The sequence below is a fragment of the Myzus persicae genome, unplaced genomic scaffold, assembly GCF_001856785.1.
Source record: "Myzus persicae strain clone G006 unplaced genomic scaffold, MPER_G0061.0, whole genome shotgun sequence".
NCBI classification, from domain to species: domain Eukaryota; kingdom Metazoa; phylum Arthropoda; class Insecta; order Hemiptera; family Aphididae; genus Myzus; species Myzus persicae.
In genome coordinates this window covers 1,453,837-1,475,492 of record NW_019101568.1, presented here as the reverse complement: position 1 = coordinate 1,475,492, position 21,656 = coordinate 1,453,837, and the positions used below count along the sequence as shown (strand labels likewise).

Below are 21,656 nucleotides of genomic sequence, written 5' to 3'. Positions count from 1 at the left end.
CATTTATACTTGCATACGAACTATGGACGAAAAGTTTCGTAATAGAATTTTTGGTAGTTTTACACGGGAGAAGTGAGAGTCGAGTCACGACCGCGACCACTGTAAACGAGATTCGTCGGAGAGATAATAAATAATATAAGGACGAGGGTCACAAGAAAAGTACACTTCGTCGGGGTTGTGTATACAACAATAGAATAAATCGTCTCTAACGTAAAACTAATGAAGATAAATGGCTTTTTATATTTTGTGCTTATCGATAAGATTGACATCGCGGGATACATATCACATAATATGCATATTATAATTACATCTGTTCGTCGGTCACGGGATGAACCCGGAGAAATTTACAGACGCGCACATCAATATCACTCAAGTACTTCCAACTAGATCCAAGTCATTGGCACTTCAGTAGTGCATTTAAAACGGAAATAATTTCTTCGAGTGTTTGGATTCGTATACAGTGAAAGCCATTTTCGAGCAAACGCAACGGAGAAAGTATAATACACTTCGAATATGAAATAACCTTGATGGAAAAAGCCTGTCTCCCAGACGATATACATATATTTAATTGGACTATAACTTTTTACCAGTGTAATTATATTTTAGTAACAATTATCATAAAAACGTTGACGTCTCATTAACTAACGCTTTTCATTTCGAAACCGTCTTAATAGCTACCGTTTCCTGGTTTTGCGTATCATATTATATTATTATATTTAATATTTATTACTACTAATTTCCACTCATCTACATGTATATTATCTTGACTATTTGCTTACCTATAATATAATGTTCACTTGCAGTGTTGATTCACATGTTGAATGGGTATAATTAATATTTCGATATGACTGTGGCGTAATTTTCTTCTTTTTATACAACAATATATTATAATATGAATTATGATACTTGTGAAAAGAAATCTGACAGAATGCATGTTAGCTTCAAGCTGACTATCGCAATCATTGTAATTTCATATTGACATATCTTCATAATACAAGTTACAACTAAACATAAATGTAATATGTGCAGTAGGTATATATATCAGTGTATAGCTGCACCATACTAATTACATTATACATAATTAATATATATTAAACAGACAATAAATTTAATACATGTCATGCAATATTATTAGTTTAATAAAAAAAATAACAAAATGCGTCCTAAATAGTGAATAGGGGTTATGCATATGGTGTCCGTTGACCGTTCATAACTTGACTTTAAATGAAAAAACTGTTGGGAACATCTATATTAAAGTTTTTAAACATTAACACGGTGTTTTGGATGGAAACAAATTGATAGGTAATACATTTAAAACGCGCATTTAAACAATAATTTTATACCTTAATTAGAAATTGTCTGATCGTTTAAATGTATAAAAATAAAAATTATAAGCCCAGTATAAAGTATATAGTCAACAAGTAAAATTTAAATTTATGCCTTGTCATAAAAAAAAATAGCTTATTAGACACATACCTAGTAATGATGTGGTACCTACTGAGTACTAAGTACTGACTACTGAGTAACTGAGTGTCAGTATATCACATTCATATAATAATATAATATAACTACTTGCAGGCACTAAACATGTTTATAAATCATATTTAGTAGTAAACTGATTGTACCTTCCTATACCAACATTTAGATACCCATTACCTACCTATTAAAGTATATTTAACAAAACCAACTAAGAATTTATTACTGTTGGTAGGTAACAAGGTATTATGCTAAAACAAAACTTGTTTTGACGTCTTATTATAAATATACAAAAATAAAACGTGTATATTATGCAATACAGTTTAAATGTTTTATTAAATATATTGTGATTCATAATAAACTATGTAGAGAAATGAAAAAAATACTAAAATATTTTTTGTGGTCACTTTAACAAAAAAATATAATACCTGTTAAGTTAAATTATGAAAGTGACAACAATTTGTATCCGCTTTAATAATCATTTAGGACTACCATGTCACCCAATTTATATTTTAAGAGATTACTTACAAGTTACAACCCCAACAGGGTTCGAAATTGTTTATGTAAAAATGCATATTACTTTATAAATATGTATCTATTGTTAAACAAACATTTTCAGTATAGATTAAATTTACTTCTAATTTTTGACACCAAAAATGTTCACACCACACAAGTATTTTAGGGTAACATTATTTGTAAAATTTAAGCTAGTATCTATATGGATAATATAATTAAAAAATTTTAAATAATGTCAATACAAAAGTACCTTTTATATTTTATGGTTGGATCATCAATGTATTTGATTGTTGAATCGATGAACTGATATGTCTACCTTCTGCTAAACTATTTGAGCAGGGATTTTTAGAAGCATTATACTAAAGTACTTTAGAAGAATCAAATAAATACTTCATTAACTGTTATGATATAATAATACATTATCCTAGAAACAACATTAATCATTAAATTACATCGTATACAGTACTTAATTTTAATCTTATAAGATTTCTATTTTTTCATACAAATTAAGTACATATTTGTTACAGAATATAGTAAATTCTGGTCAATAACACTGGACTAATTATAAACCTACTCAGTACCTTATATATTATATGAGTTTAAGACAATAATAATTAATAATGAACTAATAATTCATTAATTATATATGCAGGTAATAATTTTAAAATCAAAAAGTTTAATTTTTCTTTCGTGAATTTTTAATTTATTAGGTATCTCGTACCTTCTTATATTTTCTTTAAAATTTAAAATTTAAAACTGTAATTGTATACTTAATTTCTATGTATCTATTATTTTTAGTTTTTTCTATTTCTTCTCTGCATTTGACCATTCAATCTAATAATCAATATTACTTCAATTTAAAAGTCAAAATCTTTGATTTTAAAGTACCTACTAATGCAAATATTTTTGATTATTTATTTTGGAGAAGTTTGCCCTTAAATTATGATTATTTGTGGTATTGTGTAATATAAAATTTAGTCTTACAATAATAATGTTGATTATATTCTAATTAATATAATAACATTTATTAGTGCCTACCCACAACTAATCTTATTTTTTTTTTCAATTTATACTTGATATTTTGTTTCGAATGATCGGAAATTATTTTAACTTAATATAAGAAATATTGTAAAATTTAAACACTATAGTTTAAGTGTATATATATATGTATAGTATTGTATTGACTTTTTTCAGAACTAAGTTTTATTTTAATAACTAATTTTTTTTAGTTAGTAACTGATTCATAATTGATATCAAATTCTTAATAACGAGGTAAACGACACTGATGAACATGTTGCAATAATACTAATAAGTATAATAACATGGTCTGCAAAGTATTAAAAAATTATTTCATAATAAAAATATAAATAAATATTTTGACTATAATCATACACGATAGGTATACATTGATATTTTATATAATACATTAAATTTGACCTGTCATTAACGATATTTATTTTTGATGGAACATATTTTTAATTTAACTATAGATTTTATTAAAACCTCGCATTCCAGTACAATATTATTGTATTTAGTTTGAATAAAAATATTGTTTAACAAGTAAAAATACAATATTAATACAATATATAAATATAAAATAATTAAGATTACCTTTGTACGAAAAAGCAATCATTTAGCATATAAATAATTTTAGAACATCATATAAAAATTTAAATAATATATATTTTTAATAATTTATTTATTTTATTATTATAATGTACGATGTAGGTAGATACTTACTTTACTTATATAGCATAATTCAAGTTTATTTTTGATATTATTATATCATAACATGTTCAGGGGAGGGAGGCTAGAGGCTTCGATCGTAATTTTTTTATGAGAGGTATTATTTTACATAATCAAACTTCTGTTGATTAATATTAAAATAAATAGTTTAGAAAAGGGAATATTAATAACAGTTTGGAGAGATGAGTTGCAACGCTATAATAAAACAAATAGAATACATTAAAAAGTTGATTTAGAAATTGTGATTTCAATGTATAACTCTCTAATTCACTGCATCAATTTTCTTAGAGATTGTTTTAATCACTATGAACAAATTGCAATAATAAAATCTGGATAGTTGAATACAAAACTAAAAGACGACAAAAAATATTCAAAACTGAAACTTATAAATGAAGGATTTGAAGAAAGAAGACACATATACCCTTGTGTATGTATTTGATTGAGAATGTATCTATTGCTGCTGTTTGATGCATTAAAACGATAAAATGTTACTTGCGATAGAATGACGGATTAACAATTGAACAGTTTGGCCATATTAAATATTGAATCAGTCAATACAAGTTTAGAATAAGAAGACATAATTAATGACTAATAAGTTCAGTTTCTCTAAAGCTCGTAAAAAACAACGTGAAAAATGAAAAATGTATTAAATATATTTTGTCTTTAAATGACATTTATAAAAAAATAAAAGTATTTAAAAAAATAAAAAAATGTATGGGTTGGGGGGTGGAACCGCAAAATTTCTGAATACATATCTGTTTATTGTTCATGTTTATCATGTATTTTCACCTGTTGCTTATCATAATCTAAACTGGACATGCGATTAACGGTTGTATAATATGTTTTTATTAATCAAATAAATAAGTGTAAATAGATACATAATAAAAATAATTAAATACAAAACTATGTGTTAAAACTATAAATATTGTTTTTATGTACAGTCATAAAAAAATAAGCTACGTACTACAATAATAATGTCACAACGAAATATTAATTAGATATAATTTAAATAGGGGAGAGTGGTCAACTGTGAGACTATACACATAATATGAGTATAGAAATATGTACCTACTTCTATATTATTATGTCGTATTACTTATAAAATATTTTTAGCTTAACAACGACGTTGTAACGCAATAACGATATTTTAAATATTATGGTATTGAATTACCCAAAAGTCTAGAAATATCCGATCATCCAATTTACGCTTGTTTCGGTAAATTCACAAGTAATTTTTGAAAACCATCACTCAATAAACATAGGGGTGACTAGTTATGAAAATCTATATTGACATTGATATTAGAATCATATTTTTACACTACAAAAGTGTTTCGATAGCTTAAATATAAATTATATCATTATTATATATGTGTACATTGTGTATAGGACTGAGGGTCGACGTGTACATATTATATACCTAATGCGTTACGACCATTCTGCGTCGCATGGTCGGATATTTCTCGGCTGTTTGTCGTGAGCACCTTAGGCGATACGGTTGTAATAATATTAGGTAATCATTTAAATCATTATTTTAATATTATTATGTGTTGAGCTACTATATTATATATATTTAGCACCGGCGATCATCGCTGTTCGTTGTGGTGCCGTTTACTGGCCATTGACGACTGAAAGAACGACTCAATGGGCAACAGTGGTCTGTCAGCCGCATACGAGGTGTGGTACTTGTGCCTCGGTGCCACCGGGGTTACCGCGACCGTGGTTGCAATGTAATCTACGTCTTCGGAAGACGCGGCGTCCATCGCCTCTGAAGACGTGTTCTCGTCGATTGGTGACACAGACGAGCTTCTCCTGAGCGCGTTGTGCTCTTCGGCCGCCGCGACTGTGGCCGGCTGAACTGCGGACGTTCTAATGGTCGGCACCGTCCGCCGTTTGGCCGAGTACACTGCCGGTCTGGTCGGTTCAGTGGCGGCCACCGGTTCACTGCCCTCGTCCACCACTGCGACAGCTGAGTCGGTACTTGTTCTCAGCCTGTTGTAGTACTTGCCAGGCTTGTATTTGGTCCGGTAAGCACGTTCAGTGGTGGTGTCCTGCTGCTGTTGTTGTTGCGGTTCTTCCGTGGTAGTTGTCGTCGTCGATGTGCCAGCCTTGTACCGGTTGGGTCGGACCCGCGGTTTGTACGACTTCCGGGCCGTCGTGTTGGCGGGCTGTTCAACGGTTTCCGGATCTGTGGGCGCGGGACTCGCGGTGGTCGTCGTCTTCCGTCCTGCTGTAAACGGCGCTTTCTCCGTACTGGTGGTGGTCGAAGTGGTCGTGGATTTATAGTCTTTGATACTGAACCGCGGTCGCGTACCGTTTCCGTACTTGGATTTGATCTTCGCACGCGCTTCCGACGCCGCAGTGTCGGCGTTACTCGGCTGAGATGCGGTCGTGGTCGTCGTGGTAGACGCGGTCGTGGTCGCTGCGGTCGTGGTAGTGGTGGTCGGCGTCGGTGTCGGCGCCAACGTCACTCGTTCAGGCACGTTTTCGTATTCGACTACCGGGTATTGTTCTTTGGGCCTAGATGACGGCAAAGGCTTCTTTTTCTTAAACTTATTCACTGACACTGGAACCGGTCGTTCTTCTCTGACCGGCGCGTAGGTCGACGACGCCTCCGTCGTGGGGACAATCACCGTTTCGTAATCCTGGTGTTGTTGGTATTGCTGTCGTGGTCGGTAGTCTTGTTGATGTTCTTGTAACTGTAATTGTTGACGGTTGGGCACCGCATACTCGTCGTAGTCGTCCGGCACGGCGGTCGTCGTCGTGGTAGTCGTCGTCGTGGTTGGTTTTCGTTTGCGCGTCGTCTTGGGCGCGACCGTGGTCGTGGTCGTAGTCGTGGTTGAGGTCGAGGTTGACATCGGCTTGGTAGGACTTTTCAATATGTCATACTGTTCGCTGGACTCATTCTCGTCCTGTTCCTCACGAGCGTCGTACTCTGATGAACCACCCACAACGGCGTCCTTGAAGTAAGGCGCCTTTGGACGGCCGTCCGATGGTTGCTGCTGGCCCAGCGTCACAGGTGTAGGCAGGAAGGCGGGAAGAGCGTTGACTTCTTTCACCGGGAATATCCTATAAAGCTCTTCGTTTTTGGGTGTCGGCGTCTGGTACTTGCTGAATGGCCTGGTCGCTGGATGCGTGAACGCGGTCGACAAGTCCACGGTCACCGGTCGGGTAGGTTGGCTGCCGTGTTCCTGGCCGAACCTCACTTCTGTGCCTACATTCAAGTTGTGCACATACTGATTTGGTTTTATGAATACGTTTTGATCTCCGTTCGTCTGTTCAAATGGTCGTGCGAAATTTGAAATCTGAGGGTACAAGTTTTGGTTTTCGACGTGACCTGGATACTTTTGGAAGTAAGCCGATGATCCACCTTCAGTAGACGATTTGTATTGCTGCTGTTCCTGCTGCTGCTGTTGTTGTTGCGGTTGTTGTTGGTGTTGGTGGTGGTGGTTGTGGTGTTGGTGTAGTTGCTTATGTGCCTGTTGTTGTATTGGCTCTGAGGGGTTCACTAAATAAGGTTTTGGCCGTTGTTCCGCGTACACTTGTTTGTTATTACCTTGAGGTCTCGGGAAAATATGATCATTGGGCACATAATATGGCGTCAGTCTCTTAGGGGGATCTTGTACAATTGGTGGCTCCTTGAACCCAAAGCTCTTATGGTTGTTGTTGGGGTTGTTGTTGTGATTGCTGGGGTTGTTGTTGTGATTGTTGGGGTTGTTGTTGATGTTGTGGAATTGAAAGTTTTGGTAGAATTGTGGTGGTGGTTGTGGTGGTGGTGGTTTTTGATAATTTTGAGGGTGACGTTGTTGAGCGTTGAATACTACGATTGCGGGAGGCTTTTGGTCTTCTGGTTCGTTGTAGTCATTTTGTTGAAAACGACGGTCGTTAGTCTCTTCGTAATGTCGGTCAAAGTTGTAGCTAGGTCTGAAATTTAAAGTGTGCGCTGGCTCTCGTGCCTCGATAGTTGCATGACCGAATTCGCTAAAAGAACCTAATATAGTGGGTGGTGGTTGAGCGAACACTTCAATTTTGTTAGAAGCCGCTGGTTGTAGGTTGAGTGGTCTGTTGGTATACCGGACGGGTGGCGTAATATGCACAACTTGGGAAAATCCATTGTTGAGCCTAGTAGACCTTTTATCGATACCAGATACCGGTACCCAGTCATCTTGCAAATCGTTAGAGAAATCCTAAACAATCAATAAATGTGTAAGACATGAAAACTGAAAAATTTTTTTTTAATACTATTAAATAATTTACTTACATTATTTTCTTTAGGTAAATAGAAATGTTCACCACTGACGAATAAAATGAATCCTGAAAGCAACAATAAATATTACTAACGGTGTGACTAATAATTATAATTATATAAATTATAATATACTCATAAATTATTAAATTATTTTTAAGACTTTAAGACTAATATTTACCTAAAAGGATACTCAAAGAAATCAAACAAGCAGATGTCCTTACACTCATTGTTCAGTCGTAAAACCCATTTACTCCTGAAATACAAACAAAAATTATATTTTTAAAACATTTTTATAATTTTATCTACACGACATAAATACGCAGTTTAAAATTAAGAACGTGTAATTATTAATATCTTAAGCATAATTAATTCAAAGTCATAAGTCAATAGGTATACAGTATATGGATAACGAATTATAATTCATTGGAGCTCTTCAATTTTTTACTTTCTATTCATTACATCACATTTATTCATTTATTATAGTTTTTTATTTTTTATTTTGTTGATAGTAAATAAAATTATAAAAATAAATAATTTAAACTGTTAAATATTCTAGTGAACACTTAACATATTATACTATAGTAATGAAATAACAACAGAGTAAGTAGAAAAATTACACGGTTAATTATTCATCATGTGGTTAGGTCAGAGGTTATGTTCCCGAATTCAGAAATCTAAGGAATAAATTTGATATAGTTCTTTTTAAATATGTTTATAGTTTTTTTTGGGAGAGGGGCATTATGATCAGTAAAATGGTTGTTACTTATTATTTAGCTACAGAAAACACAAAAATAAATTTCTAAAATAATTATATATACTATATTATAAGTTAAAATGTTTATTTATATTTTATAACTTATAACAATATTACGAGGTAAGAACTTACTCATAAACTAAAATTATATTTATATGGTGAAAATATTAAACATTAACTATGTATGATGTACTTTACTAACCTACCTACCAAAACAACACAACAGTACCTATTTATTTTATATTTTAACGTTCCTAGTGGAAAATAAAACACCGACTTGTTGACAACTATGTACTATTAGTTGTATACACTACATTTTATAAGGAGCCCGCCATAAAATATTTATTTCTTATTTATTTAATTGTTCAATGATTTAATAAACCCCAATAAATACATTTTAATTTGACAAATTAACAAATCCCAACTCATTTTACTAATATAATTTATTCTATATTACACAACAACATAATAAGTGTACATTCCGAAGTTCAAAGAGTTACTAATTACCATCAACTAAATTAAATTTTATAGTTTATAATTTTCTGTGTTCATATTTTATACTTATAATTTATAGGAATCACATGGTTTTTGGATTTATTAGAATTGGAAAATTCACAATATCCTCCCCCCCCCCTCCCCGCAAAAAACTGCAATTAATATGTTGTATAAAAGATTGTAACATAATAGTTTTATTATGTGTTGAAGCAAACAATTCTATGATCCGAATTCATGTCTTTTTTTAAATCCAATAAATTATCATTGAGTTTTTAAAATTTATAAGTTATACCATGCATTTGATTTATTTCTCATATCTCAACATAATAATTTGTGATATGCCACCTTCTAATAATATCTTTAAGGCTTTAAATTAATTTGTATATTTAATATTTAATTGTAATTTTTTTTAACTATTGTTATCTATACTTTATATACCTTCATGGGGTGTTCATATTAATGAATAAATATTATATGGTATAAATCCCCTATATTTGCCTTGAATGATCATTGAAGCTACTAACTTCATATACATGTGGTTTTTTGTATTTTGAAGATAATTTTTTAAAGAACTATATTGGCATGGTTATATTTATTGATTCGTATTATTAAATTTATTATTTTATTATATTGATTATTATTGATTATTGTCCTAATTATCCTTTACATAAACAAAAATAATAGGCGTTTTTATGTTCTGCTTTTCTGGCAAGGCAATTTAATAATTTTAAGATTTTTTTTCTTAGAATTGTTTCAAACGTTATTGAAAATGGGTCCACTAACATTATTATAACTCTCAAAATCAAATTTTAAAATAATTTATATGTTAGTACAGTGGTATAACTGTGATAATCGTAGGGATATATCGTAGTCTTATATATCGTATATCTGTATACACCTATTATCCGGTTTAATGTTTATCGGTGTTTATAACTTTAGTAGTCCGTCCAGTATTAGTGTCCATTTCGACGGTATTTCTAAACAATTCTAATTTATATCAATGTTTTTCTGTCAACGAAAAACAAAATTTCATTTCCTGTTCTTTTGTCTTTTTACTTAACAGTAGAATGTGTTATTTTACATTCATCTAGTCAAAACGTTCCACGTACGATCGTAAAAAAAAAGGAAAGTGTATGACACAATAAGACATGTAAAAATCACATTTATTGGTAATTTCGCATTTGTCTTTTTTTATTGTTAATAACCCATTACAGGTGACAATAATATTATTTAATACGCACTTACATGAGCTCAAATAGTATGCATATAAGCTACCATACAAACGTCAATGAAAATTGGTTATTCAATACTATTATAGATACTATATAATATATAAATATATAAAATGCTATATCACATTATGATTTTTTTTACGACAATTCATTGAATACAGCCAAACTGACAAGCACGAAATGATAACCTCAAGAAAATGTGAAAAAACTCACCAACACCGGAATAGGTAGGTTGTGTAGGTATGTGTACACATTAATTATTCGTAAATTACTATATTTAAATATTTGTACTTAAGTCTATAACTTTTTTTTATTGTAATATCTATTACTTAACATTACTTATTAATTAATCAACACTTTAAATTATAATTTGACTCACTATTTTTGCAGTACTTATAGTATAGCAGTTAGTCATGAGTTTTATATACATGTTACATGCAGGTATAATAATATATATACATACTAATTAGTAATTAATATTAAATAGTAAATATTACTACTACTGACGTTTCGACTATACAATTTATTTCGTTCTTAAATTTCTAAACGTATCTCTTTGATCTCGTCTGTGTATAATATTAAATACCTACCACCTATGTCTGCTATGGTGTATGAGTACAGCAGCTAGTATATTGAACAATTCACTCGAATCTTCCAATCGTCAAAACTCACGTATTCGTATAGTGATTAGAATATTATTTACTCTCGGTTTCGTCGAAGTCACAATAAATTAAATGTATGAAATATGAACGTGCGTGCAGTCTCGGACATGCTGTCTGGTCTCGGCCGAGTGTAGAACGATCGAAGAGCGAACAAGAAAACAGTTAAGACGTTCGCCGCGGCCTTGGATGGACATCCGGTGAGCCGACACAATGGGTGCACATGAAATAATACAATATTATTATCATCATTCATCATGAACACGTGGAGACGACGATTAACGTTTAATTGTCTTAGTGCCCAAATTAATGCCGACGGCTGACTTACGGCATAGCAATAATAATATCGTATTTACGATCTCGACGCGCGTGTTTGTTTACGCGGCAATTAGATCTATGAAAACCGCGTGAAACGCACAATGGCGAACAGATGATCTACGGACCGTGATCACGGTAACAATGCGATGGAGCAACAGCGCGTATTATTCGTATTTTACCAGCGATATTATGCACATCGTCGTGTGACTTTTCCCGAGGACGTACGTGCGGCGCGACAGTGATAAGAGTGTATCGAGTAGAACCGTAACGTCCTCAACAATGACGTCGGGTCGTCGGGGAACTGCGCGGGGAGGCTGCACATAACGCATTAATCGCGTACGACTGTACAGGATTAATGAAACTTTGATTAATTTCAAGACTACTTATTATGTATTCGAATACTAATTTTATGATTTTATACCAATGACTAAATTTGTATGTTTTGCCTATTTTATGGAGATTTGTCTATTTTAAAGCTTTCGCGGACAAGTATAAGTAGATGATATTGGAAAGTAGGTATTTGACATATATTTTAATAAGTAACTATTTTATATTTATATTTGTATTTAAAAACTTATAATTTATATGAAAATGTTTTAAAACTATTTAATTTACTGATTCAATTACCTATAATCTATATACCCTATTATAAATGTAGGTGTGTCTGCAGATGCCATATGGATAACTTACCAAGAACCAGAATCCTAATAAGTTTATTCTTTTAATTTTTCTACTATAATATGGCAATAGAAATGCATTTTAATGTAGGTAAGTATCATTTTATGATTTAGTGGTGGTTTACAAAAGTCGAAACTTCAACCGTAGAATTTTCAAAACTCAATATCCATCTATTATGTCAGTCTCACTCGTTGACAGGCTATAAAATAAAATGTTATTCACAAGATACTGAAAAAATGTATTATTGTAATTTTTAATATTTAAATAAGTTTAATATTAAAAGGATGCTACCAATGTATTTGTATTTTGGTGTCTCGGCTTTATACAGACGTTCGGAATAGCAAATTTGCATTCATCAGAATGAATTGTACGTTGTTAGTTTTAAATTTTTATATTATAGTGAATTGATCTACTTCTAAATGAAAAATAAGAACATTAACTTGCTTAAGCGTCTTTTTTTTCCATACTTAAATATGCAATCGAGATATGCGTATGTAAAATATAACTAATAAAAAATTTTCAAAGATAGCTTAAAAATTAAAATATAGGAAATAAGATGACCCTTAAGCAGTAAGTGCAGTTAACGTTCTTACCTTTTTGATAGTAGATCAATTCACTGTTATATTAAAGTTAACAACACAGTAGACATTATTGATTCTGATGAACAAAAATGTGTGATGTTCGTAAACAAAACAACACGTGCTTGGGCAGCGTCCTCTCATACGTTAATCGGTTGATTTGATATCGAATACGTTGGTTAATATCTCTGGCTAATAATATTTTAAGATAACCGAACATTAAACCGATATAACTCTATAATATTCAGTATTCGATTTTGATATTTCATCAATTTATAAATCGATTTCTGACAGTTGTATCATGTACGTACTTGCAGGGTCTGTGGAAATTCGAAGGTAAATGTAAAAATACTCGGGCCACGATTCGTATACGAAAAATAGACCTCAGTGGGACGTGATTTTCTAAATCCGCAACACCGTACGGTGGGTAACACTTTGAACACGTCTTAGGTAGGTATATCTGCACGCACCAATACATATAATATATAATTATTAATTTAAAATAAAGTGATATCGCTACTCGATTGAAATTCCAGCAATACGCCATGTGCGTGTTTACACTGTTAAACACTAGCACCTTGTGTCGTCCGAGAACGCACACACATCGCATGCATATGTATATTTTATAGGTATCTGGCATATATATATATATATTTAGCACCGGAGTGAAGGTTATGTACACTTTCACTCGCCAATCGCTGCGACATTGACCTTCCAATGTTCGAAAAAAACTCTCGCGCCGTAATGTTTACATCGGGTTTTTTCGCCTCCCGATACAATTTTGTAACGTGAAAAAATATACATGCCTATGCATTACGAGCGTTTATTATTATTGCAATTTTATTTATAGCTGCTGTTCATGACGCAGATTGACAGAAGTAAATACAGCGCACAAGTGTATTGAAAACGGTTAGGTGCCCAGTTCAGACGCCAGTACTATAATTTTAATACGTCTACTACATATAAATGATCTACATCTTGGTCCAAAATCCGAAAACGAGCTAAAGCTGGAACGATAGATGTCGGTTATGTGTTTTTGTGACAAATGACAATAGATACACTATAAGATATATAAGACTAAATAATATCTAATTGATTACATATTAATACATGCAAGTACTTATACAGTTGTAGGTATGTTATAACTTATAACTGTTGACTGTTATAAGTATAGTCAGTAGGCTGGATAATAATATTATATAATTATTATAAAAATTAAGGTACCTAATACCTCAAATATTTTATTTAAACATTCGAAATGATTAACGATAATCAAATTATAACAATAATTCAGAAATAATATCATCAAATTGATCATTTGTTAAACTTTTTTTTATCAAATATATTTAACTAAGTATAATAGTTAAATAGGTACATAGGTACTAATGTTTTATTCATTGACACTATCTACAATAACAAAAATAAATCCTTCAAATGGTATCAAATATGAGCACGATTCAAAATGTTCACAACGCCGTTGACGTATTTCTAAACCATAGAATAAATACAACAAAAAATATATTAAATACAACGAAAAACGACAGAAGAAAAGTGGTTTCACTTAAAAATTAAATAAAAAATAAAAATCACGTGCGTTGTGTATTAATAGTAGGTAGGCATTATTCATCTTGCGCATTAAGCACACACTCTCACACTACATTGATTGAAATGCCAATCGACGAATTTCAGTGATTTTCTAAAGTGACAATAATTTTCACCTTGTTCTATATCCGATGCGGATTGTATATTATTTAGCGAACATCCTGGTCACGTAAATTGGTGCCTAATTCGACGATGTGACCATAACGCCAAATGTAGGTATGCTTCCAATTTATGTCAAGGGATCCACGAAGACCTCGTATTTCGATTAATTACGATGCAATATAACAGACATGTTAATATCTCGTTAAATAGTGTTTTGTTTGCTGTGTCAATATTTTATACATATGGATACAAAGTAAGTCATTTTTAAGCAACTATTTGATCTCTTTAAGCTTTCACCTCAGAAATTCTACTAGTGTACTTAACACTCTACATGAATCAACGTTAAAATAATGTAGCAATTTCGTCGGAGGTAGGTTCAAGACAATTCAGCGAGGTGCGCGTATAGTTAACCGGCTCGGAAATTATAGATTCATGGGTTCACGTTGTTAAATTAAAGAGTGGAATACAATATATGATTAGCGTTATTTTTATAACATTTCACACTTAGTTTTTTTTTTTGTAGAACATCTAAACCTTATATTAATCCAAAGGTATTGAAACGTGTAAAACATACATATTGGTATAATAATAATAATAGTTAACTCCAAATATAAACGTGAGCGATAGGTTATACAGTGCATTGAAATATCGAATACATATATATATATATATATGCTTATACAGTACTATGATTAGAAATCGTGTTCAAAATAAAATGTAAAATAGATAATTTCATTTCTCAATTAAGTATTTAAAATATTGTTATAATTTTAATAAACGGCTAATTATGAGTTAAACAAAAAAATTATTTGTTTCATAACTTTTCATTCTTTATTATTACTTTAATTTTGGTTGCATATGTATTTACATATTATTAGACTGTTGTTAACGCCTAAAATGCATTACATTTCTGCTAATACAACTACAGTTAAATAGGTTTTCAAACATAAATATTTTATAGATATATCTATCCATTAAAATTAAATTTGCTTTGCATATTTTAATACGTATTCCTATGAAATTCCATACAGACCATACTGCACTATTATAAATTATAATGATGTTGTAGTACCGGATCAGCGACCTGTCACCTTTTTCGTATACCTTCCTATACTGAAAATACATCTTATAGGCCCCAGTGCGCTACAGCTCACATGTCGTAGTTGTAATGACACACAGTTAAAGTCTCAGATTTATATTATTTTATCAGTCGTTAAATCAAGTACAAAGTGCTAATATAGCGTAAATGATATTCAAGTAGGTGTATTCATAGTATAGGTAGTCAGTAGAAGCAAGTGGTTAAACTGAATATATTTACTTCACTGATTCACTGAGAAAATTCACTCACTCCTTGGAACGGGAAAAAATATACTGGTATTATATAATTTATGCAGTCACGTATAAAGCATTTAAATGGTTAGGTAATGAAAATAATTAAGGATGTATGGTGAGAAACCGTGGTTTTAAATAAAAAAACAAACTTAGTACGACACACTTGCTTTTATTAAACTTTATTTATATTGATATTGAATAAAAATCAATAATACAATTTATTAATATGCATTTTAAATTTGATTAAATATCTTTTAAACAATCCAAATGTACCATGTCAAAGTCTAAGAACCACATTTTTATAGTTTGGAAGGTTGTGATTAGTTAAAAAATCGTTTTTTTATTTGTATCAAAATGTTTAACTATTTTGTTTGTTTACATATTTATTGATTTCTAATATAATATTTATTGCAAAACAACTTGTTATCCATTACAAGAAGCTAGATACTTTCTACTTAGGTATCCAATTAAAAATTCTAATAATTATTATACTTTAATTTATGCATATTATATATATCTTATACATTTAATATTCAAATTATTCACCCTACTAGAGAAATCAAATATTAAAATCAAATATTTGAAATTTAGAGTCAAACATTTGAAAGGTTATATATACTAATAAGTATAACATAAAATATATTGTATAGTAAGTATATATTATTCATACAGTATTTAAATCATCACTTTTTTATTAAAACTCTTATATACCTTATTATAAATTAAATGTATTCTACTAGAAATAAAATTACCAGAATAAACAGTATGAACTATACCTATTACTCGATAAACTGACAACAAATTATCGGATGAACGTTTGACATACAAAACGAGAATATAACTTATCTACTAAACGTATAAAAATAAATTTTGACAAGAGGAGATAGATTTTGAAATCGTCAGTATTCGAGCGTTTGCCCATCCCTGATATATAATATGTATACAAATATCACAGTTTTCATATCACAAGATAATTATACTATACTGTGTATAGTATATATTATATAGATATTTATTTAGACATTCATGTGTTTCTAATCGTTAAAGTCTATTAAGTATTATGTATCATGTTACATATTATACTTACATATAGTATAAATAAACCTCCAACTTTTTGAGAGGAGGGTTTAATATGCCAAGAAAATAGAGGAACCGTGAAAATTATACAGTTATTAATATTTATTTTTTTATCATAAGAAGCTCATTTATTACAACAGAAATTCGGAACAAACAGTTCATTTATGTAACAGCAACTTGTAAACTCTAATCAGGAAGATGTGTGGTTCGTATTTTTTTTATTTTTTAATCCGTGATTCCTACGCACGATACAGTACAGTGATTTTCTTACATTTCGTAATAAATCTATAGCCTATAGGTACTATATAGCTATAATAGGTATGGTACATTAGTATTGTTATCTATAGAGACTTACCTAATCATTTTCAATTAACAGAAATATATATTTTTGAGCAGGTGCTCTTTCGAAAATTCAATTTTGAAAATAACTCGTTTATATCATGATCATTATTAGTAGGTACTTATACCAATAATGCCTATAATAATACATTTCATTATATTCATTCATGTCATAGTTTCTACATTTTAATCAGAATATTATGTAAGACTGCTTGAATAATAATGAATAAAATATAAATACACAATTGTTGTAAACTTAAGTATTTAAATATAAAAATTTAAGTTCATACAGATATAGTTCGCTTTTTTCTAATTTATGTAGTTGTTTAAAATATTTGTTGTATTAATTCCTACGAGTTCTTCTGCTACAAGTTTGCAAACGAAATATACAAAACAACGAATAGAAGGCTAAATGTCTATTCAACTTTAAATTTTCCTTCGCCTATTTATTTATTAGCCTATAACTATAATAAGATTTCTTTGTAAATTAGTAGGTACTAAAATTTAAAACAAGTAAGTAATTATTGGTGTTGGCTCAGGAGCTTAAATGGAAAAAATATATAAAATTAAATTGACATTTTGAAATAAGAATACATTTTCTAAAGACAATTTAGATATCCATTTAAAAAATATCATTAAAACCGTTACAACCGCTGCGAGACTTTCAGAAATTACTAGTTTATTTAAAATTAATCGACGCCTACCATAAGAAAAACTAGTAAACCTTAAGAAAGTTCAGATGATTGATTACTTCACGAGTGCTTTAATTAGAAAATGTATGATCAGACATAATATTTTGTTTGATGATTTGTTTCTTAATGTAAATAGTCTCATTTGGAATATAATAAAACAACAACGAAACCACGTTGGTCTGGTCACTACCTTAATATAACGATATTTAATGCATGTTCAATGATATAACGAAGCAAATTAGCAACAGGCACGAGTTTTCGAAGCTATAATTATTCGGGCGCGAAAGTGTTGATCCACTTGATCCCTATAGGTACAATAAAATGATTAACAAATAAGTTTTCACTTTTAATACTATACTATGTGCCCATTCTAAAAATATATACATACTTATACTGCAATCATAATAACGTAATATATAATACTGGATAGATAAAACCCACACACAGCATGAGTCAATAACGACATTATTATAATGTATTATACCTTGTTGATTGTTAGCGCATAGATGGAGTAGATCAGTACCTTTAGATAGAAACATAAAATGTCAGTTGTGGACTTACTCGAAGAAGAATGTTGAAGCACAGCAGGTGTATCACGGCAGTGCAGTGGAGAGAACTTCTTGTATAATAGGTATTGTCAATCCACGTAGAGGGGTGGACGAAAAGTACAAACGGCGCACTGCCACAGGGTTCGGTTGAGCTGGACGCAAGACAAAACGAAAAGGTTAAAAATGTAAGACGTCAAGAAAAATAAGAAAAACCGTCGACCGCGCGGTCTTGGTCGCGTGGACTGTACAACGGTACAATAAATACGCGGAATGCGATGGGAATGATCGACACTGACGATAATGACGATAGAAATAATAATAAAAAAAATAATAAAGTGCAGCAGCGTGCGCGTGCGTTGCCGGCGACAAGTCGAATGAACGAAATCGAATGTGGGTTTATTGGTCGGTTTCCGATGTGAATACGGCGCGGCGGCAGCGGCAAAAGAAAGTAGGCTAGTCATGACACTGTATATAGCTAGTACCTGGAGTGTGCCTAACAACAAAACGACACGGAGGACTCGTGTATATACCCTTTCCATTATTCTTGGCGATCTACGATATTTCATTCATATATACATTACAATACACCTGGTTCGTCCTGCAAACAGTGGCAGTCCAGGGGCGCGTGGTAAGTATTAAAAACATGAATTATTTTTTTACACCTCGCGAGTAGCAGGTGGCAGGTCCTTGCCTCCGGCGAAAATTATTCTTGACGCATCTCTCGAGATTCCGCAACTGTGCACATTTTCTGAGGGTCTTTACAGTTTTTCATATTAGATAATATATAAAAACAACGCAATTCAACAACTTTTGAACTTTCTTCACATTTTTAATTGAGGTGGCGGAAATTCGACTTTATATTATCATAATCGAAAATATCGGTTTTATTCGTTATGTACTAATCAACTATAAACAAATCGTTAAAACTGATTAGTGGGGGAAAGAGGGTGGGAGGAAAATCACAATATTGTAGACTTGTAGTGGTCTCTAATTTCATACGTCGCCCGACAATATTCTATGGTTAGACGTACCACCGTAAATCGATCTTTACGTACGAAAACACGATCGAATAATATAATAAATTGTCCGCCGCACACTTATCACAGACGCTGCTTCGTAATAATATTATTGTAAATTGTAATATATTTAACATGCCCCTTGTTTTACATACGTACAATAATCGTATATACATGAATTCGACAATAACGACTCGTGCCTCGCGGTCTTTATAAACGAGTGAAGGGAATAATTACTTGTTGGCATAGGTACGGGTTATCACTATTATACCTACATAGTACATCCAACCGGTTCGTCTATTCGTTATATTTCATTTATTTTACTGACAATTGCAACACTCTGAGCCTATGTACAGGCTACATACACATATTGTATTATTATACCATTTGTTTGGCTCTTGAAAATCGTTAAATATAAGTCAGCTAAATTATATTGGTACATACTACATACATTTCGTCCATTTCGATCATTTGGAAACGTTGAACCCAAACTCTCGTATGTATATGGAATTATTGTGATAGATATGGATCCATTAAAAATTGGTCGAACGAAATAACCTATGCCCACGTTTCATTTCAAGTTCTACATGAATTATAATTTTAACATCCACTTTCTAATATTAGCTAGTGATCAACATTTGAAGAAGACAATAATATTATTAGGTATATCAGCGACAGCGAACAGTACAAACAATTCATTCTTCAATTTTTTTTTCTTACATATACATATATTAAAAATAACAAATTTAGAAAATCAGTACATATCTTGTGTCATTACTCATTAATCAAATCAAATATTTAAACCAGAGAATAAAAAAAGCTTTTAGTTAATAAATGTAATCATTGAATAAAACTACTTATTACTACAGATGGCTGGTTAAATGATAATAATTGATCTTCATTTTCAACGACAACATTTCATGTACTGAACATAATATTGTGTAAATATTGTGTTTCTAAAACAAATTGTATTATTTATATAATTGTATCTCTTTGCGGCTCACATAATGATAATTAGTTAATTACATTTTTAAATTGTTACATCAATTGTTAAAGCAAACAAATTCAACCAATTAAAAGCCAATTGTTTACCTCGTTTATTGTTGATGAAATTAATATCAAATAAATAGGTATATAGAGAGACGTATTTTATTGCTAAATGACTGACGACTGTCTTGTCTCACCTTATGATTCCGAAAACTTCTACCTTGCATAATGTGTTCATACCGGTTAGGTTAGGTTTTTACTGTTTTAGCGTGTTTTGTATGTGTAAATTATACTTGAAAAGATTTTTATGGTCACTTCAGGTGAATCTAGTCCAAAATTGCATAACACCCGTTGTTTCGTTACATATAATAATATAGACTTATCTTTGTTCTCACGTGTCATCTGGACCGAAGAACGAGGACGGTATTTAAATGTGTCGATCGCGAGTTCAATAACCATCCACTATTCAACGTTCAGATTATTGAACAGCTGGATATAGTTTTCAAAGTACTGACATCTTGGTTGAAACTTGCAGGATGTAAAGTTGCCTTTATTTTTAGTCTCTAGGTCTGTATAAAACTAAACAAAAAAACTTTAATTTACATCTAATGTATATTTGTATATTATACAATTGCATTAATACATTACATATTTACATGGGTAGCATACTCATAACTCATGTTTGAACTTTGAATGTAATATTTTAAAATTGTTCTAAAACAAAATAATAGTTAAATAATAATATATTGAGTAAATAGGCGATGAAGTTAAATTCATAGCTGCGTGACGGTGACCCGCACATGTTTGAAATTTAGCTAAAAAGCCACAGCAGTAATTGTTACATAATTTTTACAAATTTTTTCACCACTCCCCTTCCCCCACATCACCAATCTTTTATTAATCCATATTTTGTGTCACATACAAAAATAAAAATTTAACTTTAACTTAAGAATGTTTAAATTGTCAACAATTAACATTCGTTGAATAACAATAAAATAAAAAAAATTGCCAAGCGAGAGACTATTGTTTTACTTTTTAAGCTATTTATTAACATTAGAAATTGTCAATATTGTAGGTCAAAAATATCGAAATGTGGGTGCCAGCGCCGTATGTGACACTGGCACATGCAACAAAAAATAAGGATCTAACGAGTGTTGTGGCGAGGGGGGGGGGAGAGGTATACATTTTGAAATAATGGTTAAAAATGTGTACAAATCGTACTACAGTTACGGATATGGTTTTTGAACTAAATAATTGAAATTA

At 31.2% G+C, this 21,656-nt stretch overlaps 1 protein-coding gene across 2 annotated transcripts; it reads right to left on the bottom strand.

Annotated features, from left to right (window-relative positions):
* Positions 1-5,254: 5,254 nt before the first annotated feature.
* On the bottom strand, positions 5,255-18,785 carry LOC111029576 (eukaryotic translation initiation factor 4 gamma-like). Of its 2 annotated transcripts, none has more exons than XM_022308626.1 (4): positions 18,404-18,785; positions 8,163-8,237; positions 7,997-8,049; positions 5,255-7,922 (listed from the first exon to the last, which is right to left on the bottom strand). In XM_022308626.1, the coding sequence occupies exons 2-4, from the start codon at positions 8,209-8,211 to the stop codon at positions 5,322-5,324; spliced, it is 2,703 nt and encodes a 900-aa protein (XP_022164318.1). In that variant the 5' UTR covers positions 8,212-8,237; positions 18,404-18,785; the 3' UTR covers positions 5,255-5,321. The 2 variants fall into 2 exon arrangements, with proteins under 2 accessions (XP_022164318.1, XP_022164319.1); XM_022308627.1 differs by lacking the exon at positions 18,404-18,785 and adding an exon at positions 11,056-11,297.
* Positions 18,786-21,656: the final 2,871 nt, after the last annotated feature.